Source organism: Bison bison, unplaced genomic scaffold (genome assembly GCF_000754665.1).
Source record: "Bison bison bison isolate TAMUID 2011002044 unplaced genomic scaffold, Bison_UMD1.0 scf7180017864239, whole genome shotgun sequence".
NCBI classification, from domain to species: domain Eukaryota; kingdom Metazoa; phylum Chordata; class Mammalia; order Artiodactyla; family Bovidae; genus Bison; species Bison bison.
The window spans coordinates 2,029,900-2,054,761 of NW_011494811.1; the positions used below are offsets into that span (position 1 = coordinate 2,029,900).

The following is a 24,862-nucleotide window of genomic DNA, read 5'->3' on the forward strand; positions in this document are numbered from 1 at the left end:
GAGTTGACTCATTGGAAAAGACTCTGATGCTGGGAGGGATTGGGGGCAGGAGGAGAAGGGGACAACAGAGGATGAGATGGCTGGATGGTATCACTGACTTGGTGGAGGTAAGTCTCAGTGAACTCCGGGAGTTGGTGATGGACAGGGAGGCCTGGCGTGCTGCGATTCATGGGGTCACAAAGAGTCGGATTGAACTGAACTGAACTGAAGTCACAGTGTATAGCTCTGTGACCTGCAAAACTCCAGAGAGCAGCCTTCTTGAGCACACGATGTGCAGATCCTATCCCTCAACCCTTATCTATGCAGGATTCAGGAGGCCCTAGGGCCATTAGTGGAGAGCTGGAATTTTTGGGTGGTTCCTCATATCAAGACAAAATCTGTCTCCACCCTCCGCACAGAGTGTTTCACATTTTGGTCCCTGTTGTATCCTCTGGAGCCTCACACAGAAAGCCTTATCTCGTGTTTCAGCAAAGATGAAGACAGGAGATCCCATTCAGGCCCCTTGGATTCCAGCCCAAGCTAGAGGCAATTCTTTTGATGCTGCTCCTTGTCCCTCGCTGAAGATGCTTGACTTTGCAAGGCTTCGATGGGAGGAGAGAGACCTAGGCCACGCCCCCCCCCCACCCTGACCAGCAGGTGTGCCTGCCTCTGTCCACTGTCACCTTCCTCCAGAACCTCGCTCCCGGATAGGTGCAGAGCAAAAGTAGAGCAGTCCGGAAATCAGAAAGAAAAACCTGCATTCCTGCTTCCTTCTAGGCAAGTCTCCCAAGCAGCAGGGCTCCTCGGGCTGTTGACTGCAATACATCTCCCCTGCCAGGGTTCCCTCAGAGCTGCCCTTTGGGCAAAGTGCTTCCAGGCTTCCTGCGAGCCCCTGGGTCATCCCATCAGGCTCCTCCCTGGTGGTAAGCCTGCTTGGGGGCATGTTCCTCCCCAAGAACTTGTGTGGCCAGGTTTGGGGTTAAGACAAGGGTTTCCCAGCCTGAGTAGGAAGGACACAGACACTTCTCCTCTTCCAGGAGAAGGGTCGTGGACACATCTAGAAGCCAGTAATTCACCTGTCCTCTGTCCCACAACCTCCTTTCCAAGAAGGAAAGGTAAAATTCAACGCTTGTTACTTCCTTGGGTCTGGACAAGGGGAGGCACCTTCCCCTGAATGAGAAACTGTGGCCTCTGGGACTGAGCAGAGAATGAGAGGGGCTGGACCCAGATCGGTCCTCAGGACACAGTGCCTGTGGGCGTGCTCGGAGGTGGGAGGGGGGGAGCAGTGAGGGGATGTGGAGAAGAGATATAAGGCCTCTTGTCCCAGAAGCAGCCAGGAGGTGAGAAGAGGTGTTAGTGGCACCCAGGAAGGCAGAAGAGGCTGAGGAATTCAGGAGGGGCAAGAACAGCCCTACAGAAAAGGCTCTGGGCACACTCTCTCTCTCTTTTGCGGCCAAAGCCAGAGAAAGAACAGCCAGTTGCATAATCCTTCTATTTGCTCAGATCTACATTTTGCCTTGAAGCTCCCTGCCCTGGGAAGTGATTGAGGAAGGCACCCAGCAAGGACTGGGCAGGGCAGGGAGTCAGTAGACCAACCAGGGGTGCGCAGGGTCTTCAGCCTTTCTTCCACCACTGCCGTCCAGGAGGATGGAGGCCTTCAACGAATCTTCCCCGTTCAACTTCTCCCTCCCGCACAACTTTGGCAAGCGGCCCACCGACCGGGCGCTGAGTGTCATTCTGGTGATCATGCTGTTAACCATCATGCTCTCGCTGGGTTGCACCATGGAGTTCAGCAAGATCAAGGCGCACTTCTGGAGGCCCAAGGGGCTGGCCGTCGCTCTGGTGGCGCAGTTTGGCATCATGCCCCTCACTGCCTTTGGACTGGGCAAGTTCTTCCAGCTGAATAACGTCGAGGCCCTAGCCATCCTGATCTGCGGCTGCTCACCGGGGGGGAACCTCTCCAACGTCTTTGCCCTGGCCATCAAGGGGGACATGAACCTGAGGTAGGACTGGGGGTGAGAAGGGAGCTACCTGGGGAGATTGCAGTCAAGGCGAAAAGCCAGGAGGGGAGTGAATGGGGGCTGGGAGGGTGTTAGGGCAGGGGGTGGCAGCCATTTATGCTCAAAAGCTAACACTGGGCTGGGGGCAGACGCTGGGGTACATCTTGGCTTAGGCTCCAAGCCAAAGGGGCTCAGCTGGTCCAGGGACATCCTGGAGAGACCCCGCCCCTACTCCCAGGGTTGTCTCAAATGGCACAAGGACTGTCTTGAAGGAATACTGTATTGATTTAAAGCAAAGGGACCTCTGGTGAACTTTCACCCATCTGCCAGGGTAGGCAGAATTCTGCTTCAAGGCCAGAGATACGAAAGGGAGTGCAGATTAGTCCCAAAGATCTCCAAGGAGATCAAGGCGGCTCAGAACCAAAGAGCACCTCCAGTTCCTGCAGACCAGGAAGGAATTGCCAAAGATCCCCCCAACTGTCTGTGCAAGTGGGCTGTCCTCTCTGAACCTCCCCTCTCCACCCATCAGAGGCAAGAACACTTCAGCGCAAAGACACAGCCAGGTAGATCCTGGAGTCCCCCAGCACCAGGTCAGGGTCCCATGTCAGGACAAGCCTCACCTCAGCCAAACTGGGAGGAGGCAACAGCAGCATCCCCACACCCAAACCATTACAGCAGAAGTCAGTGAGGGTGGAATCCTGCAGGGGGCAGCTGAATACCGGTCCTTCCAAAGAGGTGGGACTCTGGTCTGGAATGTTTCCCAGGGCAAAGCCACGTCAGACTAGCTCCAGCTCCAGCAGCAGCTTCTGCTGGCTGAAGAAAACTCACCAGCATAAAAGCTCTGGCTCTTACTTAATTGTCCATCTCAAGCCTGTCTCTTATGGTTCAGTCCTCAGTGGAGAGGCTCTTCCATGCCAGGCAGGGCAGTAAATTCAAGACAGTCCATCTGCTTGTGCCTGTCACTACCCTGCCCCTGACTGAACTGTACTAAGGAAACCAGCCAAGTAGGGAATCCTCTTCCTGGTGATGCCAAGTGATGCTGGAGCTGATACTTGAATGAAAAAATGATAGTGATCATGGGGGGTTACCTGGACCTGCCGCCTGAGAAGCTCTGGACTCTCCACCCATATAATTCAACCCTCACTGAGGTGTTTGATGGAGAGAGAGCCTGGCTTGTACAGTCTCTCACGGGAACATGTCCAGTATTCAACTACCTCACTATGAGGAAGTTCTTCCCCTTATCTGATCTAGGTCCTTCCTGCAGCAAGACAAGCCCCTGACCTGATCTAGACAAGGCCCAATGCAGCCTCTGTGTCCCATACAGAGAAACCTGAACCATATCTTAATTCTGACGTAGAAGGGCTGCAACCTTGCCTGGTAGCTTAGCTGGTAAAGAATCCACCTGCAATGCGGGAGACCTGGGTTCAATCTCTGGGTTGGGAAGATCTCCTGGAGGAGAGCATGGCAACCCACTCCAGTATTCCTGCCTGGAGAATCCCCATGGACAGAGGAGCCTGGCAGGGTACTCAGGGCCTTATGGCTCTGTATCAGTAGAGCTGTGCGGGCGGGTGGGGAGGTGGGAGACAGTATTAAAGCACAGTAGGGGAGTCTCTAAGTGTGAGTGACCAGATGTCCCAGTCTCTTGAGCCAGTGAGTGTCAATAAGGTCCCTTTGGCAATGCCTGCTTTTCGGAGGCTCTAGGCCTCCACCAGTGACGCCTCCAGTGACTCACTGTCTTGCTCAGGCTCCTGGTCTGGGCACCTGGGACCTGTCACCTCCACCTAGGCCCCTCAAGAGATAATACTTTGCAGGACAGCCACCTTCTGCCATAAAGCCCCTTCCCACAGACCAACCTCCCATGTACATGAAACCAGCCCTCTGACCCCACTCACCCTCCACCATCACAAGCTGCCAGAAACTTCAAATTCCAGATTGAGTTCACCTGAGACAACTTGTTACAGGTATTATAGTAATGATAATGGTGCTGATAATAAAAGACAGACTGGCAATGGGCCAAAGGCTCTACATGGGATCCTGATACGGCTTCCATGAGGAGGTGCTATAAGGAGCTCCATTCTAGAGACAAGAAAACTGAGCTTTAGAGAGGTTAATACATTTATCCGAGGCCTGGGGGCTCCAAAGCCTGTGCTTTCACTCAAATATCTTCAATGCCCAGTGTGGCTGGAGGATGACCACCAGCCTCTGAGGTGTGGGGCTCCCTGCACAGGGCATATGCCATCCATCTCTGCCGTGGCTATTGTGGGATTAGGAACTCATGGCTGGCATAGCTTCCTGCTTTTCAGGAGAAGACAGAATCTCCCTTTGAAGGTGAAATCTCCAAATTTTTAATTGTTGGCAATGATTTCAAATTTTTTAAAACACTGTGCAAGCCAAACTGTACATGTCAGAGGCCCAGATGCCACCCAGAGGCTGTGGGCTTGAGGCCTGTGTACGATACCATGCTATTCCCATGTGGACTAGAAAGGAGTGTTGAGACCAATTCCACTTTACACGTGAGAAAGCTCAAGTCCAGAGACTTGCTAGAGGCTTCCCGAGAATCTGTGGGCAAGCTGTGTCCGGAGCCAGTCCCGGGGTCTCTCTTGCCAGTCATTCTGCTTCACGGCTGGAGTGAGGCTGAGGGAGATCCTCGTGGGTGAAGGGGGAGAAGGAACATTCCAGAAGGCTGGGTGCCCCCTCCCCCGGTGGACCTCTCAAGGCAGCCAGGCACAGCAGCTCTTTCCTCTAGGATGCCGAGAGTCACGCTTCAAAAAAGACAGTGGACCCACAGGCAAGAGAAATTGCCCTCCCTGAGGGACAGAGGAGAGAGGGCCAGTGAGAACTGGGCCCCTTTGATGACCACCTATGCCACGCCTCGAGTTCACCTGCTCACCCCCACCCCTCATCCAGCCTACAGCAGACAGCAGAGCCAATGGCTGTGGAGACAACCCAAGGATTCTCACAGTTCTCCCCACCATGAAAGACTAGGCAGGAGACAGAAGCTACTCAGGTTCCCCGAAGTCTCCCACTTCACCACAGAGACTGACCGGTTCCCTCACAGCTCCCTCAGCTTCTGCTGCCAGTGCCTCTGTTAACAGGAGCTCAAAACCTGTCCCTCAAGCAGGGTATATACAGTTGCCCCAAAGCAGGCTGTGTGGAGGGCTCTGAGAATTTAAGCAGGAAGGTTTAAAAAAAAAAAGAAATGTGCTCCATTCCCCCTGGTCCCTGGACCCCTAGACAAGGTCCATAGCAGACTCTGGGTCCTACAGACAGAAACCTGGACCATATCTTAATTCTGATGTAGAAGGGTTGCCAGCTTCCCTGGTAGCTTAGCCGGTAAAGAATCCGCTTGCAATCCAGATTCACAATGTTACTACATGACAGGTTCGTCTCAGAGCTACAACAGGACTGTCCTCCCAGCACTGCCCTTCAGGGTAACAGGATCACAACCATTACAGATACCAGAAATGTAGGCCAAGAGCCAAGCCCTTGCACGGGCGGAGGAGGTATCAGGAGGTCTGGGAGCATGGCTCCCACACACAAGCCAGTGCACAAGGCACACAAGTCCCAGAGCAAATTCCAAAGCTCCCGACATGCCGAGCCAAAGCAAGCATGACTCCTGTTCAAGGTCATCAAAACAAGCACACGAGTTTCATGTGTGGCCTTTCTCCTAGGCAGAGGTCAACAGCTAGCGCTGTGTAGCCTACCGAATGCCCTTCCCAATCTCATTCCCCTCTTCCTACACTCAAGGAGCACCTCCCAGGATTTGACTTTCAGCCCTTCCACAAACCCTTTTATATTTTATATTATACTATGTATGTATATACCCACCACTCTTGCATTTGTTGTTTTTAAACTTTATATGAACTGTATCATACTACCCATATCATTTGACAACTTGCTTTCTTTGAGATGATAAGTTTAAAAATAAAAGAGCTATTTTGTGCATTTGAACTGCAGAATAGTTTGTACCAGGCTTCCCTGGTAGCTCAGTCAGTTAAGAGCATGCCTGCAGTGAAGGAGACCCGGGTTCGATCCCCGGTCAGGAAAAGCCCCTGGAGAAGGAAATGGCAACCCACTCCAGTATTCTTGCCTGGAAAATTCTATGGACAGAGGAGCCTGGCAGGCTACAGTCCACAGGGCTGCAAGAGTCAGACACGGCTTAGTGACTAAACCGCAACCACCATAGTTTGTTTGCATTGTCCTGTTGGCAGGTGTTTATGCGGCTTTCCTGTTTAAGCAAGTCTTGTGCCTGCTACCCCTATGCTCACATGTGAGAGCATACAGGAACACAGGACTGCTGGGTCTTGAGGTTCACACGTCTTCATCTAACATCTATCCAGACTAGTTGTTCTACATCTCACTCCCCAGGGCAGTGTATGAAGATCCCTGTTTCTCTGTGTCGTCATCTGTATAAAATGAAATGTCATGGTGGTTTTAAATTTAATTCATCATAGGCTTCCCTGATAGCTCAGCTAGTAAAGAATCCACCTGCAATGCAGGAGACCTGGGTTCGATTCCTGGGTCAGGAAGATCCCCTAGAGAAGAGAAAGGCTACCCACTCCAGTATCTGGCCTGGAGAATTCCATGGACAGTCCACGAAGTCACAGAGTCGGACACAACTGAGCAACTTTCACTTTCATGGGAGGTCTAGCACCTATTCAAATCTCGTTGGCCATTTGGGTATCCTTTCTGAAAATAATGCCCTTTGCCTATTTTTCTATGGGATGGTGGTGCTTCCTTCTTATTAATTGGTAGTCATTTGTTGTTTTTACATGTTTCAACAGTCTACTCATAGTTTGGGGCTTATCCTTATGTTTTGATAATGATATAAAACTGTGTATTTTAACTTAACCAACTGTATTAATATTTTCCCTTGACATTTTATATTTTGGGGATTATTTAACAAACACTTTACTGCCTTCAAGGTCATATATACATTCACCTATGTTTGAAAAGTTTTAAAGCTTTGCATCTCACATGAAGATCTTTAATTTATTAGTATGTATTCTGTGATCTAATTGTATCTTTTCCACCTGAATAGAAAAAATTCCTAGGATCAGTGAATTTTTTTCCAGCAACTTGTAACACCACCTCTTGTTGATCAGATGCTCAAATAAGCATGGGTTTATGTCTGAGATCTCTCTTCTATGTGGCTATTCTTGTACCAATATCACATTTTCTTAATTATAACTCTATGGTAAATTTTGATAAGTGAAAGGAGTTGCCCTACCTTGTTATTCTTGGAAATTATGCTAATTATTTTTGACCTTTTACTCATTCATTTGAATTTTGAGACTAACTCTCAAGTCGACAAAAGTTATTTCTGCAAGTTTGGTTAAGTTTGCATTAAATTTATAAATCAATACTGAATCTTCCCATCCACAAAACTGGTATAGGTTTCCTTTCATTCAATCATTTCATATTAGGAAGTTCTTCCATATAATTAAAAATTCATTTACTAATAATTTTTTGTAGTAGTTTTTAATTGATTTTTTTTATTGCTAATGTATTCAGAATTTCATGGACTCTATTTACTAGTTAAAATAGAAATTCACTTGAATTTCCTCTGTGGACAGTTCTATCATCGGCTTATTTTAGTTTCTTCCTTTCCCCTCTATATAGTTTTCCTATCTCGTTTTGCAATGCTAGCGAAGACGTACAAACTATAATTTACAGCAGGTGATGTGATGAGAACAGGTATCCTTCCTTTATTCCTCTAATTTTTCACCATTAGGTTTTCTATTTCTTGTAGATTTTTTGGACAGATAATCCTTTTCAGGTTAAGGGAATCCATTCTGTTGCTAGTGTGGTGATTTTTACCATGCATGAACACTGATTTTGTTGAATGACACTTTTCTATACCATTTTTTTCTTGAATCCAATAATGCAGTGATACATATCAGTAGATTGCCTAATATTAAATCATTTTTATATTGCTGGGATAAACCCATTTTGTTCATTGTATTATTTTATAAAGGCATAGCTAGATTCACTAGGTAACATTTTGTGACTTTTGCCCCTGTGTTTGTAAATGAGAATGGTCCCTAATTTTCCTTTCTCATAATGTGACTTTTTTACCTTTGGTTCTAAACTCATACTAATCATATATAATTTGGGGCATGTTTCCCCTTTCTTTACTCTGAGACGATCTATACTTTGAATATTTAGCAGAACTCTACTATAAAATCATATACATTTTGTGTGAGGTTTGTTTGGATAATAGGTTTCAAAGTGTTTACTAAATGTCTTTAGTGAGTCTAAATTGATTCAGGTTTTCAACTTCATTTTAAGTTTTTGTAGATTTCCCAGGAAATTGTCCATTCAGTCTGAATAGAAAAATGAAAATATAAGACTATCCTTGATTTCTTCTATGGTCCTCTAAAATCTCTATTGTATCGGAAATTGTATTTCTTTTTGCATTCATGCTAAGATCAATTTGTGCCCATTTTCCTTTTTCTTGGCTAGCCTCGCCACAAGTATTTATATTATCGGACTTTGTAAAGAACCTGCTCTTGGTGTAATTGATTCTCAATTTATATCATTTTTAAAGGTTATTCTCTCATCTTTAATATTTTCTCTTTCACCGGGTTTGTTTCTCTTTCCAACTCTTGAATAAAATGCTTAGCTCATTAATTTTTAATCTTTCTTCTTTTCCTTTATAAACACTTCAAGCTATAAATTTTCCTCTTAAGGATGAATTTTGTCCTCTAGATTTTTAATATTTTTAAGATATAATTCACACACCATAAAATTCACCTTTTTAAAATCAGTAGTTTATAGTATATTCACACTGTACAACTATCACCACCAATTCCCAAACATTTTAATCATCAGTAGTTTATAGTATATTCACACTGTACAACTATCACCACCAATTCCCAAACATTTTAATCATCCCCCAAAGAAACCTAAACACATTAGTAGTCACTCCCCATTCTCTCTCTCCAGCCCCCAGCAACCACAAATCTATTTTCTGTCCCTAGGGATTTCATGTAAATGGAATCATATAATACCTAGCCTTTCATGTTTTTGATTCCTTCACTTGCCATGCTTTCAAGATTCATCTTTGTGATAGCTGATATATAGTGGTACTTCATTGCTTTTTATGGCTGAAGAACATTCAATTACATGAATACACCACAATTTGCTTATCCATCAATATTTTATTTTCCACTTTTCAGCTGTAACTAATGTTGCTCTGAACACTTGTATGTACTTTCTCCACATTCTCACCGAGACTTATCATTTTTATTGCTTAGCTCCGCTAGTGGGTGTGAAGTGGTATCTCATTACCACTTTATCATTTCATTATCAGTTTTAATTTGTATTTCTTTTATAACTAATGGTGTCGAGCATCTTTTCATGTGCTTGTTGGCTAACTGTGTTTCTTTGGAGAAATGCCTATTCAAGTCCTTTGCCCATTTTTAAATTGAGTTATTTGGAGTTTTTTAGCTGTTGAATTATGAGTTCTTTATATATTCTGGATACTGGGCACTTGCACGATTTGCAAATATTTTCTCCCGTTATGTGGGAGACTTATTTTGAGTATCCTTTGAAGCAGTTTTTTAGGTTTTGAAGTCAAAGTTACCTGTTTTTCCTTTGGTTACCTGTGCTTTAGGTATCACATCTAAGAAATCATTGCATAATCCAAAGTCAGTTCAGTTCAGTTGCTCAGTCATGTCAAACGCTTTGCGACCCCATGGACTGCAGCACATCAGGCTCTTCCTGTCCATCACCAACTCCCAGAGCTTGCTCAAGAGTTGGTGATGCCATCCAACCATCTCATCCTCTGTCATCTCCCCATATTTTAAAATACTATATTCTTCTATTCCTTTTTCCATTATGAGTTCATATTCAACCCATAATAGAATTACATGTTCTGTTTTTCCAGTAGTCCTTTTGGAGTATTGATTACTGAGTAAACATTTGTTTCACCTCTCCTTTTTTCATAGGCTTAAAGTCTCAATTCTGGCCCCTCCCTTGGGTATTAAAACCTAAACACCAGATTACCAAGACTAACACCCTACCATCTACTCCTCCACACGCTGCAGCTTCAGCACAAGCCTACCTACTACTCGACATTCTTTTGTTTCTAGTCCCTGGAAACCTCCCCTCAGTTTCTTACAAGATGGAGTATGTGCTTAAGTGTTATAGGTGTTCATGACTATGTTGGGGGGAGGTTCCCATTATTCAGTCCACAGTATCTTTTGAGGGTCTCTCCTCAGCTTCTGACTCCTTGTGATATATCCAATTATGTTCTTGATGGCTATACTCCAGACCCTTTGGACTAGGATGTAGTTGATGGTCATATCAAGCCCTCATCCCCAACCTTCTCACTAGAATGGACGCCAAAGCATATATTGTAAAGTAAATGTCTACAAATCCAAGATGTTCCCTAGCAGCTTCCTCTCCCCGTTGGTCTTTCTGAAGGGCCTCTTCCTACAGTGTTCTGAGATTAACAAGGATGAGATTCCAAATGCAGACAGCAACAGGGCAGTTAGGATACAAATGAGAACTGGGAAGATACATTGTTATTCAGGATCTGAAACTCACAATTTATCTTAAATAATGTTAAAGATAAGCCAAAACATAAAGGACATGAGAATATCAATGTTGGGAGTGTGTACGTGTGCATGCTGCTTCAGTCGTGTGCAACTCTTTGTGACTCCTGGACAGGAATGTAGCCTGCCAGGCTCCGTGGGAATGTCCAGGCAAGAGTACTGGAGTGGGCTGCCATGCCCTCCTCCAGGGGATCTTCCCAACCTAGGGATCGAACCCACATCTCTTACATCTCCTTTATCGGCAGGCAGGTTCTTTACCACTAGCACCACCTAAGAAGTCCTCAAGTGTTGGGGACTAGATTATTATTCAAGATAGAAAACAGGTCTGATGACCAGATTATCTTGTCACTTGACAGTGGCTAACTCTGTTGCTGCCTTCTCTAATACTCCACTATTGTGCTCCTTCATCAACTTTTTTTTTTACACAGTCCTCTTAATCACATGGGCTTCCCTCGTGGCTCAGCTGGTCAAGAATCCACCTGCAATGTGGGAGACCTGGGTTCAATCCTGGGTTGGGAAGATCCCCTGGAGAAGGGAAAGGTTACCCACTCCAGTATTCTGGCCTGGAGAATCCCATGGACTATGGGTCGCAAAGAGTCAGATAAGACTGAGTGACTTTCACACTTAATCATAACCTCTGTTTACTGCTTTTTCTTTGCATGTTTTTTGGTTTTTGAAATCCCTCCCATGCCACCCACTCTCAAAGACCAAGTGCTCTATAATTGTGTATACGTTCGAACTCCCTGAGAGAAAACGTGCTTGATGTGCTTAATCTTTGTTATTTTAGTCAGAACCACTATGTCCAGCCATGCCCTAGACTCTAAAGGCAGGCACTTAGCCACTGTAGATCAGGTGTTATTCTACAACCCAACAGGCTATAGTTAGTGATGGGATCGCACAGCTTTTTTCAAAATGGGCTGTGCATATGTACAAGTATAGAGAGCAAAAAGAGTTCTATTACGGAGGAGATCAAAATGGCTCCTTTCACAGTGAAGTGTACAGGGACCTGGGTTCAAATCTCAGCCTTCCCACCTTTGTGATCCTTCAAGTCCCCAGCTTCCTCTTCATCGGTAAAAAGGAGATCATATGCTTACCTCCTCAAACTACTGGGAAGAGGAAACAAAGCAATGCATGTAAGATTCTTCACGCCACGCCTGGCACACAGCAGGCACTCCACAAATAGTACAGGCATACCCTGGAGATACTGCAAATTCATTTCCCTACCACTACCATAAAGCAGAATATCACAATAATGTAAGTCATGTGGATTTTTTGGTTTCCTGGTGCATATACATGTTACTTTTAAACTATACTGTGACTTATTAAAGGTACAATAGCATTGTGTCTAAAAAAATTTGCATATCTTAATTTAAAAATACTTTATTGCTAAAAAATGCTAACCATGATCTGAGCCTTCAGCAAGTTGTAATGTTTTTGCCAGTAAAGGGTGTTGCCTCAATGTTGATCAGGATGGTGGCTGCTGAAGGTGAGGGTGGCTGTGGCAATTTCAAGAAGCAACTCCTTATCCATTCAAGTTTTACCATGCGTTGCAGCAATTCAGTCACATTTTCAGGCTCCACTTCTAGTTCTTGCTATTTTCACCACAGTCACGTCTGTAGTTGCTTCCTCCTCTAGTCTTGAATTGCTCAGTCATCCACGAGGCTTGAAATTAACTTCTTTTAAACTCCTGTAACATTGATATTTTGACCTCTTTCCAGGAATCATGAATGGCCATCTAGAATAGTGAATCCTTTCCTGAAGATTTTGTTAATTTTGCACAGATCCATCAGAGGAGTTACTATCTATGGCAGCTGTAGATGCATCTTATTCTGATAGAACACTGTTTCATCTGCACTGAAAATCTCTTTAGCATGGCCATCTTCACTGATGATCTTAGGAAGATCTTCTGGATAACTTGCAGCTTCTACATAAGACCTTGCTGCTTCACCCTGCACTTGCACATATATGCATATGGCAAGAAACATCCATGTTTCTTCTGCAGATTCCTCACCTCTCTGAGCCTTCCTAGACTTGAAGAGAGTTCAGGCCTTGATCTGGATCAAGCTTTGGCTTAAAGGACTGTTGTGGCTGGTTTGATGGTCTCTTTAGATCACTACAACTTTCTCCATAAGGCTGTTTTGCTTTCTTCTCATTCGTAAGTTCACTAGGGTAGCACTTATAATTTTCTTCAAGAACTTTGCCCTTGCACTTACAACTGGCGTTTGGTGCAAGAGGCCTGGCCTTCAGCCTGCCTGGGATTTCCACAGAATCTCCTAAGAGTAAACATTTCTACCTTTTAACTTAAAAACATAAGAGACATCTGACCCTACCTTTCACTTGAACACTTAAGAGACCAATGTGGGGTTTGTAATTGGCCTAATTTCAGTATTATGTCTCAAGAAACAAGGAGGCTTGAGGAGAGAGAAAAGGGGGAGCAGTCAAAACACACACATTTATATCCTTGAAATTCACCATCTTACATGAGCATGACTCACAGTGCCCCTAAACAATTACAATAGTAATATCAAAAATCACTGTGACAAATACAATGAAAAAGCGTGAAATACTGCAAGACTTGCTAAAACATGACGAGACACCAAGTGAGCAAATGCTGTTAGAAAAACAGCCCCAATAGACTTGCTTGATGCAGGACTGCCATGAAGGCTCATTTTATAAAAACACAACTGTGAACTGCAATAAAATGAGGTATGCCTGAATTAATGAGCGCCCTCTCTCTCTCCATTTTTCCTATGTCTCCCTCTCAGCATCGTGATGACCACGTGCTCCACCTTCTTCGCCCTGGGCATGATGCCCCTCCTCCTGTACCTTTACTCCAGGGGCATCTATGATGGGTCCCTGAAGGACAAGGTGCCCTACGGCGGCATCATGATATCACTGATCCTGATTCTCATCCCTTGCACCATAGGCATCATCCTCAAATCCAAACGGCCACAATACGTACGCTATGTCACCAAGGTAAGAACCTGGGGGTCTGGGCAGGGAGTGAGAACCCCACCATCATAGCAGTAAATGGCTTGATCCGAGTCATTTGGGCTTTTTCTGTGTCAGTTTTCTTTCCTTGATTAAAAAAAAAGTCTGCTATTGATACAACCTACTTTATGAGATTGTAATGCATATGAGAGTATTTTTGAAGCGTTAGCAGGAAAAAAAGGAAAACACCACACACAACATACAACCATTTTGATAATTAAGCTTTTATCATGTACCTACTAGATGTTACGTTTTATGCTACTAAGGATTCACTGTCCTCAAAGAGTTTAATCACAGAAAATCAGTAACACGTGAGAAACAAGACACAAGAGTGTATAGTCAGGCACTGGCAGAATGCAAGGAAGGTAAGGTTAAGAAGGGCCAGGTAGTCAAGAAAGGCTTCTCTGGAGGATGGAAGGAGGGGTGGTCTTGAGCGAGACCATGAATAAAGGGTCAGATTTGGGTAAGCCTAAGGAAATGTCTGAATAGAGGAGTTCAGAGGGAGACCAAAGGCAAACATGGCTGACTAGATAAGAAGGTGGAGGGGAAGAGACCAGAAGAGCTGGGAGGCACACTCACAGCGCTTTGGGAATGGGATGGAGGAAGTGGAGAGTTGGTCCCAAAGGGTGTGGGGGAGTGCCATGAGGGCACCATACCACTGCCTTGCCTTGGAAAAACCAGACCCTTAGAGAGCTCCCTCTGCCAACTCTTATGACCTTGGAGCTCACTCCCCATCAGTCTCTCCTCTGGTTCACTGCTCACCCCTGGGATCCAAGTGCCAACCTGGTCCTCAGGATAAACTCTGCATCCTGAAGGCCTGTTTTTGTTCCTGCCCCTGGATCTATGCCTTTGAGCCGGTCTACAGGGTACACTACTTGGAAGCGCAAGGCTTGGCAGCAGCTTTAGGCCTGGAACAGAGGTTTGGTCAGATTTCCAGGGTCTTTCCATTTTCACAGTGCCATTGTCAAAGGTAGATTTTTGCCCTTGCCCTGGTGCAGTCCTAATACCACGGCCACAGTTCCCCTCCCGACCTGTTGGAAGATGTGAAGTCTCCTGCCAAATGGCTGGTCACCCCTCTGCTCTGGACAGCATCTTCTGTTTTCACCCTTGCTTCTCAGTAATCTCCTTTTATTCATCACATCCTCTTATTCCCACAGCCTCCTCCTCACTCTCATTTTTAGAATGACACCATATTAATTCTTCCCAATCAACATCAGTTCTGGTTTACATCTCTCCTTTTTTTCAGTAAGTAGTCACTGGACTGGACTTCCTGTTTCAGCCAACACCTGTCTTTCCTCCCCTTCCTAGCCATGCTCCCAGCAGACATCCACTGCCCCAACCTACCTTCCACTCCCACCCAGCCCCCAGGGCTGTTCTCCAGTGACAACCCTCATCAATCAGTGTCTACTCCTCAGTCTCCCATCCACTCACATTTTGATGACCCCTTGCTCCACTTTCTTCACCAAATCCAACAGACATGTCTCAACTATTCTTTTAGCGGTTTTTGATACGGCTGACCACTGCCTCCATCTCAGAAATCTTTCTCTTCAGCTTCAGTGACAGGGCACCTGCTTTCCTACCACCTCTCTGGCATTTCTTTTCAAACTCCCTTGTGAGTTCCTGTGGCAAAGGTTACTTCTCTGCATTCAGCCCAAGGTTTCTGCTTTTCTTACCTACGCCCGGGACCTTCCCACCATGAGATCTGGCCCATCTCAACAGCCATCTACAAGCTGATGACCACCAGAACAGTATCTTCAGCGCTCACAGCTCTCCTGACTCCAGAATCCATGTATTAACTACCAAATCTTTCTACTGAATATGCCTCAGGCATTTAAAACTCAGTATGTTTTAAATTTAAACCATTTCCTCAAACTTGCTCTTCCCTCCTCCCTGTGTCGTCATCTCAATGAAGCATTTAATGTGCCCAACTGCCTGAGCCAGAAACCAGAAAGCCATTCTCCACGTCCTCTCTCCCTCCCCACCCACACTAATCACCAATTGCCAGTTCTGCCTTCTTTTGCTTGAGTCCATGTTTCTCCATATCCACTGTCTTCATTCAGGCCACTCTCCTCTCTCACTAAGCTACTCAGTCTTCTAACCTGGTTCCCTTACCTAATTTTAACCTGAGTCTGGAAAGAACAAACTATCGTGTCACTCTATTGCTTAAAGCCCCTCATTGGTTCCTTATTCTACCCCACGAGTCATGAGGCTCCTCAGCCCTTTCTTAATTTGGTCTCAACCAACCTCTCTAGTGTTAGCTCTTTTCTTTGCACATGCCCTTCCCTCTGCCTGGAATACTCCTCTCTCCAAAATCCCACCTCCCTCACCACCACCTTTCAACTGGACACATCCTTCAAGTCTCAACACAATTAGCACCTGCTCTGGGAAGCTGTTCTCAACCCACAAGCTTGGACAGAATGTGTGTCCTATTTGCTCCCTCATCACCCAACATCCTTGTAGCATTTATTGTATTCGTATTAAAAATACCACTTGTTTTTATTCCCCACACACCTGCAAGAAGATCCTAAGGCTGTGTCTTAACACTGAATTCTCTAACACTCACATCTAATGCCTGAGAATAAACAAAGGAATAGAGGACAAATCCTGTCTCTCCCACACATGAGTAGAAAAACAAAAAACCAGAAACATGAACCTGTCATCTCACTTACTGAAGAGCTTGTGGAATGTAGAAACAAAAGGAAAAATATATCACACAGAAGATAAAAATGTGAAATGACCCCGATATCACTTAAAGCAACTTTGCCCTCCTCCACTTTGTAGGTGAAACCAGAGACTAGAACCCCAAAAGCAACTGATATAACGTGTCTCCTGATCTAAGTATTCTTCTGAGAATGGCAAATACTCTAAGAGATCACTTATACGTGGAATCTAAAATATGACATGAATGAACTTAACTGTGAAACAGAAACAGGCTCACAGACATAGAGAACAGACTTGTTGCCAAGAGGGAGAGGGGCAGTACAGAAGGATGGAATGGGGGTTTGGGGTTAGTAAACTGATGTATACAGATGGATGGACAAGGGCCCACTGCATAGCACTGTCAGCTATATTCACTATCCTGTGAGGAAATGTAAAAGAATGTGAAATGTATCTGAGTCACTTTGCTGTACAGCAGAAATTAACACAACACTGTAAATCAAGTACACTTCAATTTTTTTTTTTAAAGTGTTCTGAGGATGGAAAAAAGAATCTCAGATCTTAAGGCTAGAGAGGGCTTCAAGATGAGGTAGTCTCCTGCCTTATTCTCATTTTATATATAGAATAACTGAGGCCCAGGGAATGTCTCTCATTCCTGTTTTGTTACATATCCATGACTCAATTCTACAGTAAATGACCCCAGAGAACATTAAAAGGGCTGAGATACACCTGGACAGGAAGGACAGGAGCCAGTAACAAAGAATCACATAAAATATAAGTGTACCTTAGGACCTGCTTTGCCGCTGGCCAAACCTCCAAGGTTAGACAAGCAGAAGGGCAACAGCTCCATTAATCAATTGCTCCCAAACAAGATATCATTCCCATGAGGTTGCAGATAAACGTGAATGGCCAAGATGTAAAGGCTGAAATTTTCTTGCTTTTACATTTCTTTGAGGACTATGCTCATTCTTAATCTCCCCAATTCATAATGTAGGGAGTTACAAGCTGGAACAACTGTCCCAGCTTCTTTGCATACCGAACACTCCTAGAGACTTTCAAATCAAAATTACCCAACTTCTGATAACTGGCTCTGACAGAAGCTATCTGTTCAAACTCTGCTCAACCAGTAGCATTCCCTAGTGAGAGGTCACATTTGGACACACCAAGATACAATTTTAAGGATGCCCTATTTGGGCTACCCTGGTAGCTCAGATGGTAAAGCATTTGCCTGCAATGTGGGAGACCTGGGTCTAGAAGATCCCCTGGAGAAGGAACTGGCAACCCACTCCAGTGTTCTTGCCTGGAAGATCCCATGAACGGAGGATACTGGCAGGCTACAGGGGGGGTCACAGAGTCAGACACAACTGAGCAACACTTTCACCATTTGGAAAGGTAATTCAAGTAATACTGTAACTCACCCATGCAGGAGTTTATTCAAGCCTATGTGGTTAGAAAGTTGGTGAACCTGAGCATGACACAGTCCAGGTGCCACTCAGCATAAGCCACTCACCACTCTCATTATAAGGATCCCACCCTGACATTGACTCAACCACGCTACCTATGCTTTCCCCATACCTGTTGCTACTGACCGAAGACCTGACTCTCCTTTGTCTCAGTTTATGCCACCTTGTGACTTCTGCAGCCTGCGGGCCTCCATGTCAAAATTTTCACACTTGTCTCTGCTCTTGCCTCCCCTTCTCTAACTCTACAAACTCCCTAAATGAGAGAATTGATTTCCTCGTTGGGTCGCTCACCAACCAGGTCACCTACATGGGAAGAGTTAGGCCAGGTTATCTCCTGGATCCCTGGCAAGCTGAGCTGGCTGCCCATGAATGGACAGACACTCATCACAGCTTTAGTCAGCAATGACAGGGCAATGCAGGTGACAGAAAACATGGTCACCTATGAACAAACAACTACTGTGGCCTCTCTTCTTAGCAAGAGGTCATGGACAGGAGATCCGAGTGACAAGAAACTGTGAGATGTTACACTCCACTCCTTTCCCTACAAGCTACAAAGCAGTCAGTGGTTCTAAGATGCTAGGTGCTGTGTTGTCAACCTCATTCCAAAAGCTGAAGGACTCACCAGTTTACATATCTTGAGGAGGGCTAAGCCAGTTTTCACACCTGGGTCACATCAATGTCTATGCTCACCACCACTCTAAAGGCCCCAAGAATGGGAGAATGAGAATGAGGGCTTGAGATTAATACTCACGCAGACAAAGAGGGCTTCCGGATTCACAATCCTTGTAGCCCAATACCTCCTACATTCTTCATTACCCTCTTCAGAACAAAATCTGGACATCAGGTAGAGGACAAACCCAAGAGGCAAAGAATCCAAAAGGAGAAATTAACTCAAAACCCAAGGGTGAACTAAGCAGTTTATCAGTTAATTTTTGTTGTTACTCAGTCATGTTTGACTTCTTGCAACCCCATGGACTGCAGCACTCCAGGCCTCCCTGTCAGTTGTATCAGTTAATAGTCTCTCAATAAAACTTAAGTCGTTACTAGTGAGATTCCTTCCTATCCTGGGACAGGACCACCAACAGTACAGGTGCTGTTTTATATGATTATCAGTTGCAACATGATTTAGAAACAAGGAACTGCGCAGTTACAAGTAGAGCAACATAAATAAACGTTAAATTGTCACTAGGACAACATTGTGAATTAATTAATGCCACTGAATCATACACTCAAAAAAGGTTAAAATGACAACTTGTGTGTTCTATATATTTTACCACATTTTTTTAAAAAAATTGCATTAGGAAATACCAAACACAGGTGTGAAATGAGCTGGAAATGGAACCATAACCATTACAGAACACAGTAAGTTCAAGGAAGGTTTGCTGCACACACTTGTACTGAGAAGAAAAGGCTTCCCTGGTAGCTCAGGGATAAAGAATCCGCCTGCTGGTGCAGGAGATGAGGGTTCAATCCCTGGGTCAGGAAGATCACCTGGAGAAGGAAATGGCAACCCATCCAGTATTCTTGCCTGGGAAATCCCATGGACAGAGGAGCCTGGTGGTTGCAGTCCATTGGGTTGCAAAGAGTCGGCCACAAGTTAGTGACTAAACACCACAACTCAGAAGATAAGAGGGACAGAGCTTAAGTTTATGCATGCATTTTCATCAGTTTAGATGTCACTCTAAAATGCAGACATGTAACACTCTTTGAAACCTTGAATCCTCCTTGGTAGAGAAAATTCTTAACATTCTAATTTCATGATAAATTGCCTACTGAAAATTCTAAGTGGTATGTAAGATCCAACTATAAAATCATAATTTTAAAAGAAAAAAAAAACATACCATTGCTCCCGATGACAGTTGCTTTCACAGCTCTCACCTGGGGTAGGGTGGACCTGCACTGTTTCTAAAGATGCATTACCTGAGCTATTTGAAACTCCTTTTAGGAACTTTCCTATCATCCCAGTTTGCAAGTCACTCAAGAAAAGCACTCATCCCTATACATCATTCAGATCTAAAAGCACATTATCTGACTTCATTACCTGCTTTAACCAGCATTGCTTCAAATGATTTTTGGCAACTTCCAGAAATCAGATTCATCCTAAAATAGATGAAGTCCCTACCCATAAAAGAGGTATTTAAGACAAGTACCACAAGTTCTAAGAACAGCTTCTACTCAGTTCCAAGATATCCAGAGCATCCAAAGCATTGTTGGGATGTGTAAAGAGAACTTTCATTTACAATACCCACTTTGCCGGAGGGCTGAATAGTCTCATCCTTCAGAGTCACAGCACTTCACTGAAAACCTGCTACTCAGAGATGTCTATCAGAAACTATGTCTGGCTGAGCTTTCAGTAATAAGGTAATCAGACCTATGACCACCAGCAAGCTGCCCAGCTACAGGTAAGAAATCCAAGATGATGATAAAGGTCTTGCGTACTCCCTTTCACTTCAAATATGTTTATTAAAATGTTTTCCACCTTCGGTATCCACCAGCGCTTCCCTAGCTCTCTGTGCTCCTCCATATCCCCACACCCTTCTAACTGCCTTTTCTTCTTGTCCTTATTCGCAGGGAGGGATCATCCTCCTGCTTTTGTGCAGTGTGGCTGTTGTAGTGCTCTCCGCCATCAACGTGGGCAAGAGCATCTTATTTGTCATGACACCACACTTGCTGGCCACCTCCTCCCTGATGCCTTTCATTGGCTTCCTGCTAGGCTACCTTCTCTCTGCTCTTTTTTGCCTCAACGGACGGTAGGTATTATTGTTTTAGGTCCCACTGTCCCACACCTTTCAGGAAAAAGATAAGATCCACAATCTGGGGAAAATAATTTTTAAGCAATATATTCAAATGCAAAAATGGAACAAGGCAATTGGACTGAGGAACAGTGGGGAGGTACTGGATGAATAACACAGAGAAACAAAATCCAAAGGTATCTAATCACACAAAGAGGAACAGTTCATGGCGAAGTGCTCCCTAGCAGAGCCTAGACTCCACCACCTGCCCAACTCCCTGGCAGTAAACGGCAGCGGAATAGCTCCATGTCTTCATGACAAGCCTTGATGAGGAAAAGGATCCCTTCCCCTTTGCCTCCTTTTCTGTCTAGGCTTTAGTTGTAACACACCACCTTGGGGTGGCAACTTTATAATAAATGTGCAGAGACCATGCTTACAATTTTTTAGCAAAGAACTATTTTAATCACTAATTGCAATTCAGTGAATAAAATGTTGTATTAAATGTAACAGTACATTCTTTAGCCCATAAAGTGTAAAGCAAGAGACTGTGTTCTCAAGGCAGATAATGGAACCAAACTTTCAGTTGTGAAGACATCCAAGCCAGAAATCGGACCACAGGACAAGGTTCCCAGACATTTAGACAATCTTTTACTTTATGCTGAAATCCTAATTGTCCTGTATGTAATTCAACATGTGCCAATGAACAATACTGGCTTATATCTTTTCTCCCCGTAGCCAGACATTTTCCCCAAACTTCATTTTGGTAATTCCACAAGTGACAAACTGTAGATTTCTAAGCTAATCAAAAATTCCCTCATTAAAAACTCCCCAACATGGACCTACTGGTCACCATTTTCCACAAGGCTGGATTAGTGACCTAAGAAATGGGTCAATTTGACTTTTCTCAAAACCCTGTGCACATGGCTCAGTTCCATCTTTCTGTGTTGGACTGTCAGTCTCTCTTATAAAAGTATTTGGGAGAAAGATGACCAAGTGAAGTTGCACCCTTATGTCCCTTCTCTGAAGGCATTTGGTTGTTTTTTAATCAAAACAGATGCAAACGCACAGTTAGCATGGAGACTGGATGCCAAAATATTCAACTCTGCTCCACCATCCTCAATGTGACCTTCCCCCCTGAAGTCATCGGACCACTTTTCTTCTTTCCTCTCCTGTATATGATTTTCCAGGTTGGAGAAGGGCTTCTCCTTGTTGCCATCTTTAGGTGCTATGAGAAATTCAAGACTCCCAGAGGTAAGTACTGAATCATTCCCCTTTGAGCTCTACTCTCACCTGGGACATGATTTCACCAGCAACTGTCTCTGGCAAGGACCTTTCAAGAGGGGCTGTAACCCATAAAGTCATTAGGAACCAGACAGCACCAATGTGCAGGAAGGAATTTCAAAGAATCAAACTACCCATAGTAAGTGCATCTCATTTTCGCTGGGAGAGTAAGCTGTGGACTTTGCCTCATGGAACAGAGGGGATTTGGGCTGCTTTAACTGGGGAGACCATGCGGATGAATCAGACAGAACTGTCTTAAGCATTACATGGTTATGAGATCAGTAAGATTCTGTGTTAAGAGTAGGTTCTCAAGCCATGAAACCAGGTCAGAGCCCCAGCACCACTGGCATTGCTTTATGAGGGAAAACACGAAAGCAACGCAGTCTAATAAACCAGAACCAAAAAATGAGGATTCCAACTCTGGTTACACAGTAACAAAAAGTCAACTACTAATCTAGATTTAATCTAATTACTACTGGATTAACAAATTCCTAGCCCATAGCATCTCTTTTTTAAGATGCTCAGGAGTATTCATTCTCTTCAAGATACAAACTTCAAGAAAGCCCACTGACTCCTTTCCTCAAAGTGAACATCAAATCTTTTTTTTTCTTCAGTATCTTTTTTCAAACCCAGAAAACTCAATCTCATTTGGTAACATATTTCAGTATTTTGTAACTCTAAACATTAGTATATTCATCTTAACCACTCATTCTTCAACTGACTCAACTTCCTATAAACTTGAAGATGTCTTAAGACCTCTTCAAGACCCAGAGCCTGAATCACACCCTAGGAGAAAGAAACTTACCCTGGTGGAATTTATCTTACAGTAGCAAATGAAGACTTACAGTAACTTAAAAGATGTAATCTTGGTTATCAAGCAGCCAAAAAGAAACCAATAAATAACTGATCATTACTTATGAACCATTTTTACTCAGCTCTGCTTGAAAACTAGAGCTATAGATAAGCATGCAGTCTGATACTTCTCTAAGATCAACTCAAGCTATTTGTTACCATTCAAGATTTCCACCCTTTTAACAAAAAAATTCCAGATCCCCAGGCTTGCGGTTTTAGTACCAGAAAGGGCTGAAATGCCAAGAGGCCGTATTTTATAGCCTCTGGCTCTAGAAATCAATGTATGTAGGAAGATTCCTTGCGAGAAAACTAAATGAAAATTACTCATCTCACATACTGTCTGGGCCCAAGTAGTGTTCAAGTTTAAGGATCTGTCAGTTTTTGTGCTTTGGACCCTTCTAGAAAGATGGGAAAATGGGAAAAGTGAACCCTAAGCATCTCTCCTTGCTACCACCATGTAGGCAGAAGTAAACCCAACACCACGACAGGCGTAATGGAAACACCTCTGGGAAGACTTCTCACTGACAGTGCTTTGCTCCCTGCCCCCACTGGTCCCAGAATGCAAGTCAACTATTGCTTACATGGACTCAACTCCCCAACTGTACCACTTGTACTAAGATGATAGAGACGGAGTGAAGCAGAGTCAGGGCTCTCTAGACCTTACTGCTCTTTATTAGACCCTTTGTTACGAGTATTATCATTAGAGTTGTTGAGGTGAAACCTAATTTTTCCTCAGTTTGACTAAGTCATGGGGAGAGAGGTGGTCAAAAGATAAGAGAAAAAAAAACAGCACACCCTAAGGGAAGTTGATATTATCCCCCAGACAGAACAAGTTTCTTAATCACTCTTTTGTTCTTCCTAACCCATGACCCTTTTCAACTTTACAGATGACACAAAAATGACCTACAAAGTTGATGCAACTGAAGAAACCCTCCCAACAGCTCTGGGAAATGGCACTTACAAAGGGGAGGAGTGCATTGTTGGGTTTACTTCAGGCTTCCCCAAAGAGCTGGATTCTGGTCAGAAGGCAACTGAGCAACTCAACATGGCAAACTGAAGAGAGAGCAGAAAGAGGATCCACCTGTGGTGTGATTAGTCTCTCTCCAGCATTTCTAGCATAAACTATCAGAATCATTAAGCCTTGCATGGAGAACAAAGTGGGAGTCTACCCCGCAAGGTTTACCTGTCCTCAGCTCAGGACTTGATACCTGTTTTAAAAAATCAAAGACTTATTCAAGGACAGCCCTACAAAGGCAGGCACCAAAGCTGCCTTTGCATCCCTATAACAGTGCCTAAAAGGCATAAAAAAGCAATTTCTGAGCTGGTCAGTAAATGGGCTTTCACCCTAAAATCAAATATTAAAATTCCGTTCCCAGTTTTGTGACCCAAAAGGGAAATAAGACGCTCAGAGTATTGTAGGATTAGTAGACTTCAGAAGTCATTTCTAACCTTTGATTTAGAAAAATCTAGATCCCATTCTTTCCCTTTTGACATCATTGGCACCAAAGCTACTGAGAACATGACACCAACTGGCTAAGACAAACTCACAACCATTCTGAAATGAAAGGACATTCTGGAGAACACAATTCTGGAAGAGAGCTTTAAAAAAGAAAAGGAAGGAGAAGAAGTATAAATACCAAGAGAATAGCTTCTCTAATCTAATAATCTACCCCATCAATTCATTAGGTATCAGTAGTTTTCACGTTATGTTCAAATTTAAAATTGAGAGTAAACTATTGCCAAAATTAGTGATTGCTAACTTCAAAGTACTGAAATTCTTAAATTTCCAATTTTTCCCAATGAAATTTAGACATTTTCTATACTGCTCATAGGCAAACACATACACACACGGGCACATTAAGTCAAAGATAAATAAAAACACTTGCAAACAGCTGACTATACCTAGATTCCTTGTGAATTTCATGTCCCTTAATGTGATTAAGTACAAATGGAAACCAAGGCAAGTAAAGATCTTTGCATCCATCTGGCAAATCTCCAGAACTATCACTACTCCCAACAGAACACCAACTTGGGTCATTAACCACCTGTTAAAAATGCTAATTTGTTTTTTAAAAAATTGTAAAGATATCTGCCACCTATCAACCTTACATTCTACCTACATTTACTTATCTGTTCAAATTGTTTTCTCTCGTATCTAGCTGACATCTACTAGACCTGGTTAGGAAGAATATTAAGTTCAGCTTTTTGAGTTAAGTATGGCTGAACTTGAGATATATTACACTCAAATTTCCCTTAGAGGACCAAGCTGAACCCTGAATAGCCAATCTCCATGTTGCTGAAAATTCAAGTATAATTTAGTCAGCTCTCTGTATCTGAGATTTCAC

General features: G+C 43.9%; 1 protein-coding gene across 1 annotated transcript; it reads left to right on the top strand.

Moving 5' to 3' along the window:
- The first annotated feature begins 1,292 nt into the window (after positions 1 to 1,292).
- On the top strand, positions 1,293 to 24,418 carry SLC10A1 (solute carrier family 10 (sodium/bile acid cotransporter), member 1). Its single transcript, XM_010846686.1, has 5 exons — positions 1,293 to 1,982; positions 13,306 to 13,516; positions 20,224 to 20,402; positions 21,439 to 21,635; positions 23,405 to 24,418. Exons 1-5 carry the CDS (start codon positions 1,627 to 1,629, stop codon positions 23,572 to 23,574), a joined length of 1,113 nt encoding a protein of 370 aa, XP_010844988.1. The 5' UTR covers positions 1,293 to 1,626; the 3' UTR covers positions 23,575 to 24,418.
- Positions 24,419 to 24,862: the final 444 nt, after the last annotated feature.

Bases quoted from the DNA above. Each gene is read 5' to 3' on its own strand.
- SLC10A1 (XM_010846686.1), top strand. From the start codon at position 1,627: ATGGAGGCCTTCAACGAATCTTCCCCGTTCAACTTCTCCCTCCCGCAC. The intron at 1,983-13,305 runs GTAGGACTGGGG...TCTCCCTCTCAG, and splicing joins AAGGGGGACATGAACCTGAG to CATCGTGATGACCACGTGCT. The intron at 21,636-23,404 runs GTAAGTACTGAA...TCAACTTTACAG, and splicing joins GAAATTCAAGACTCCCAGAG to ATGACACAAAAATGACCTAC.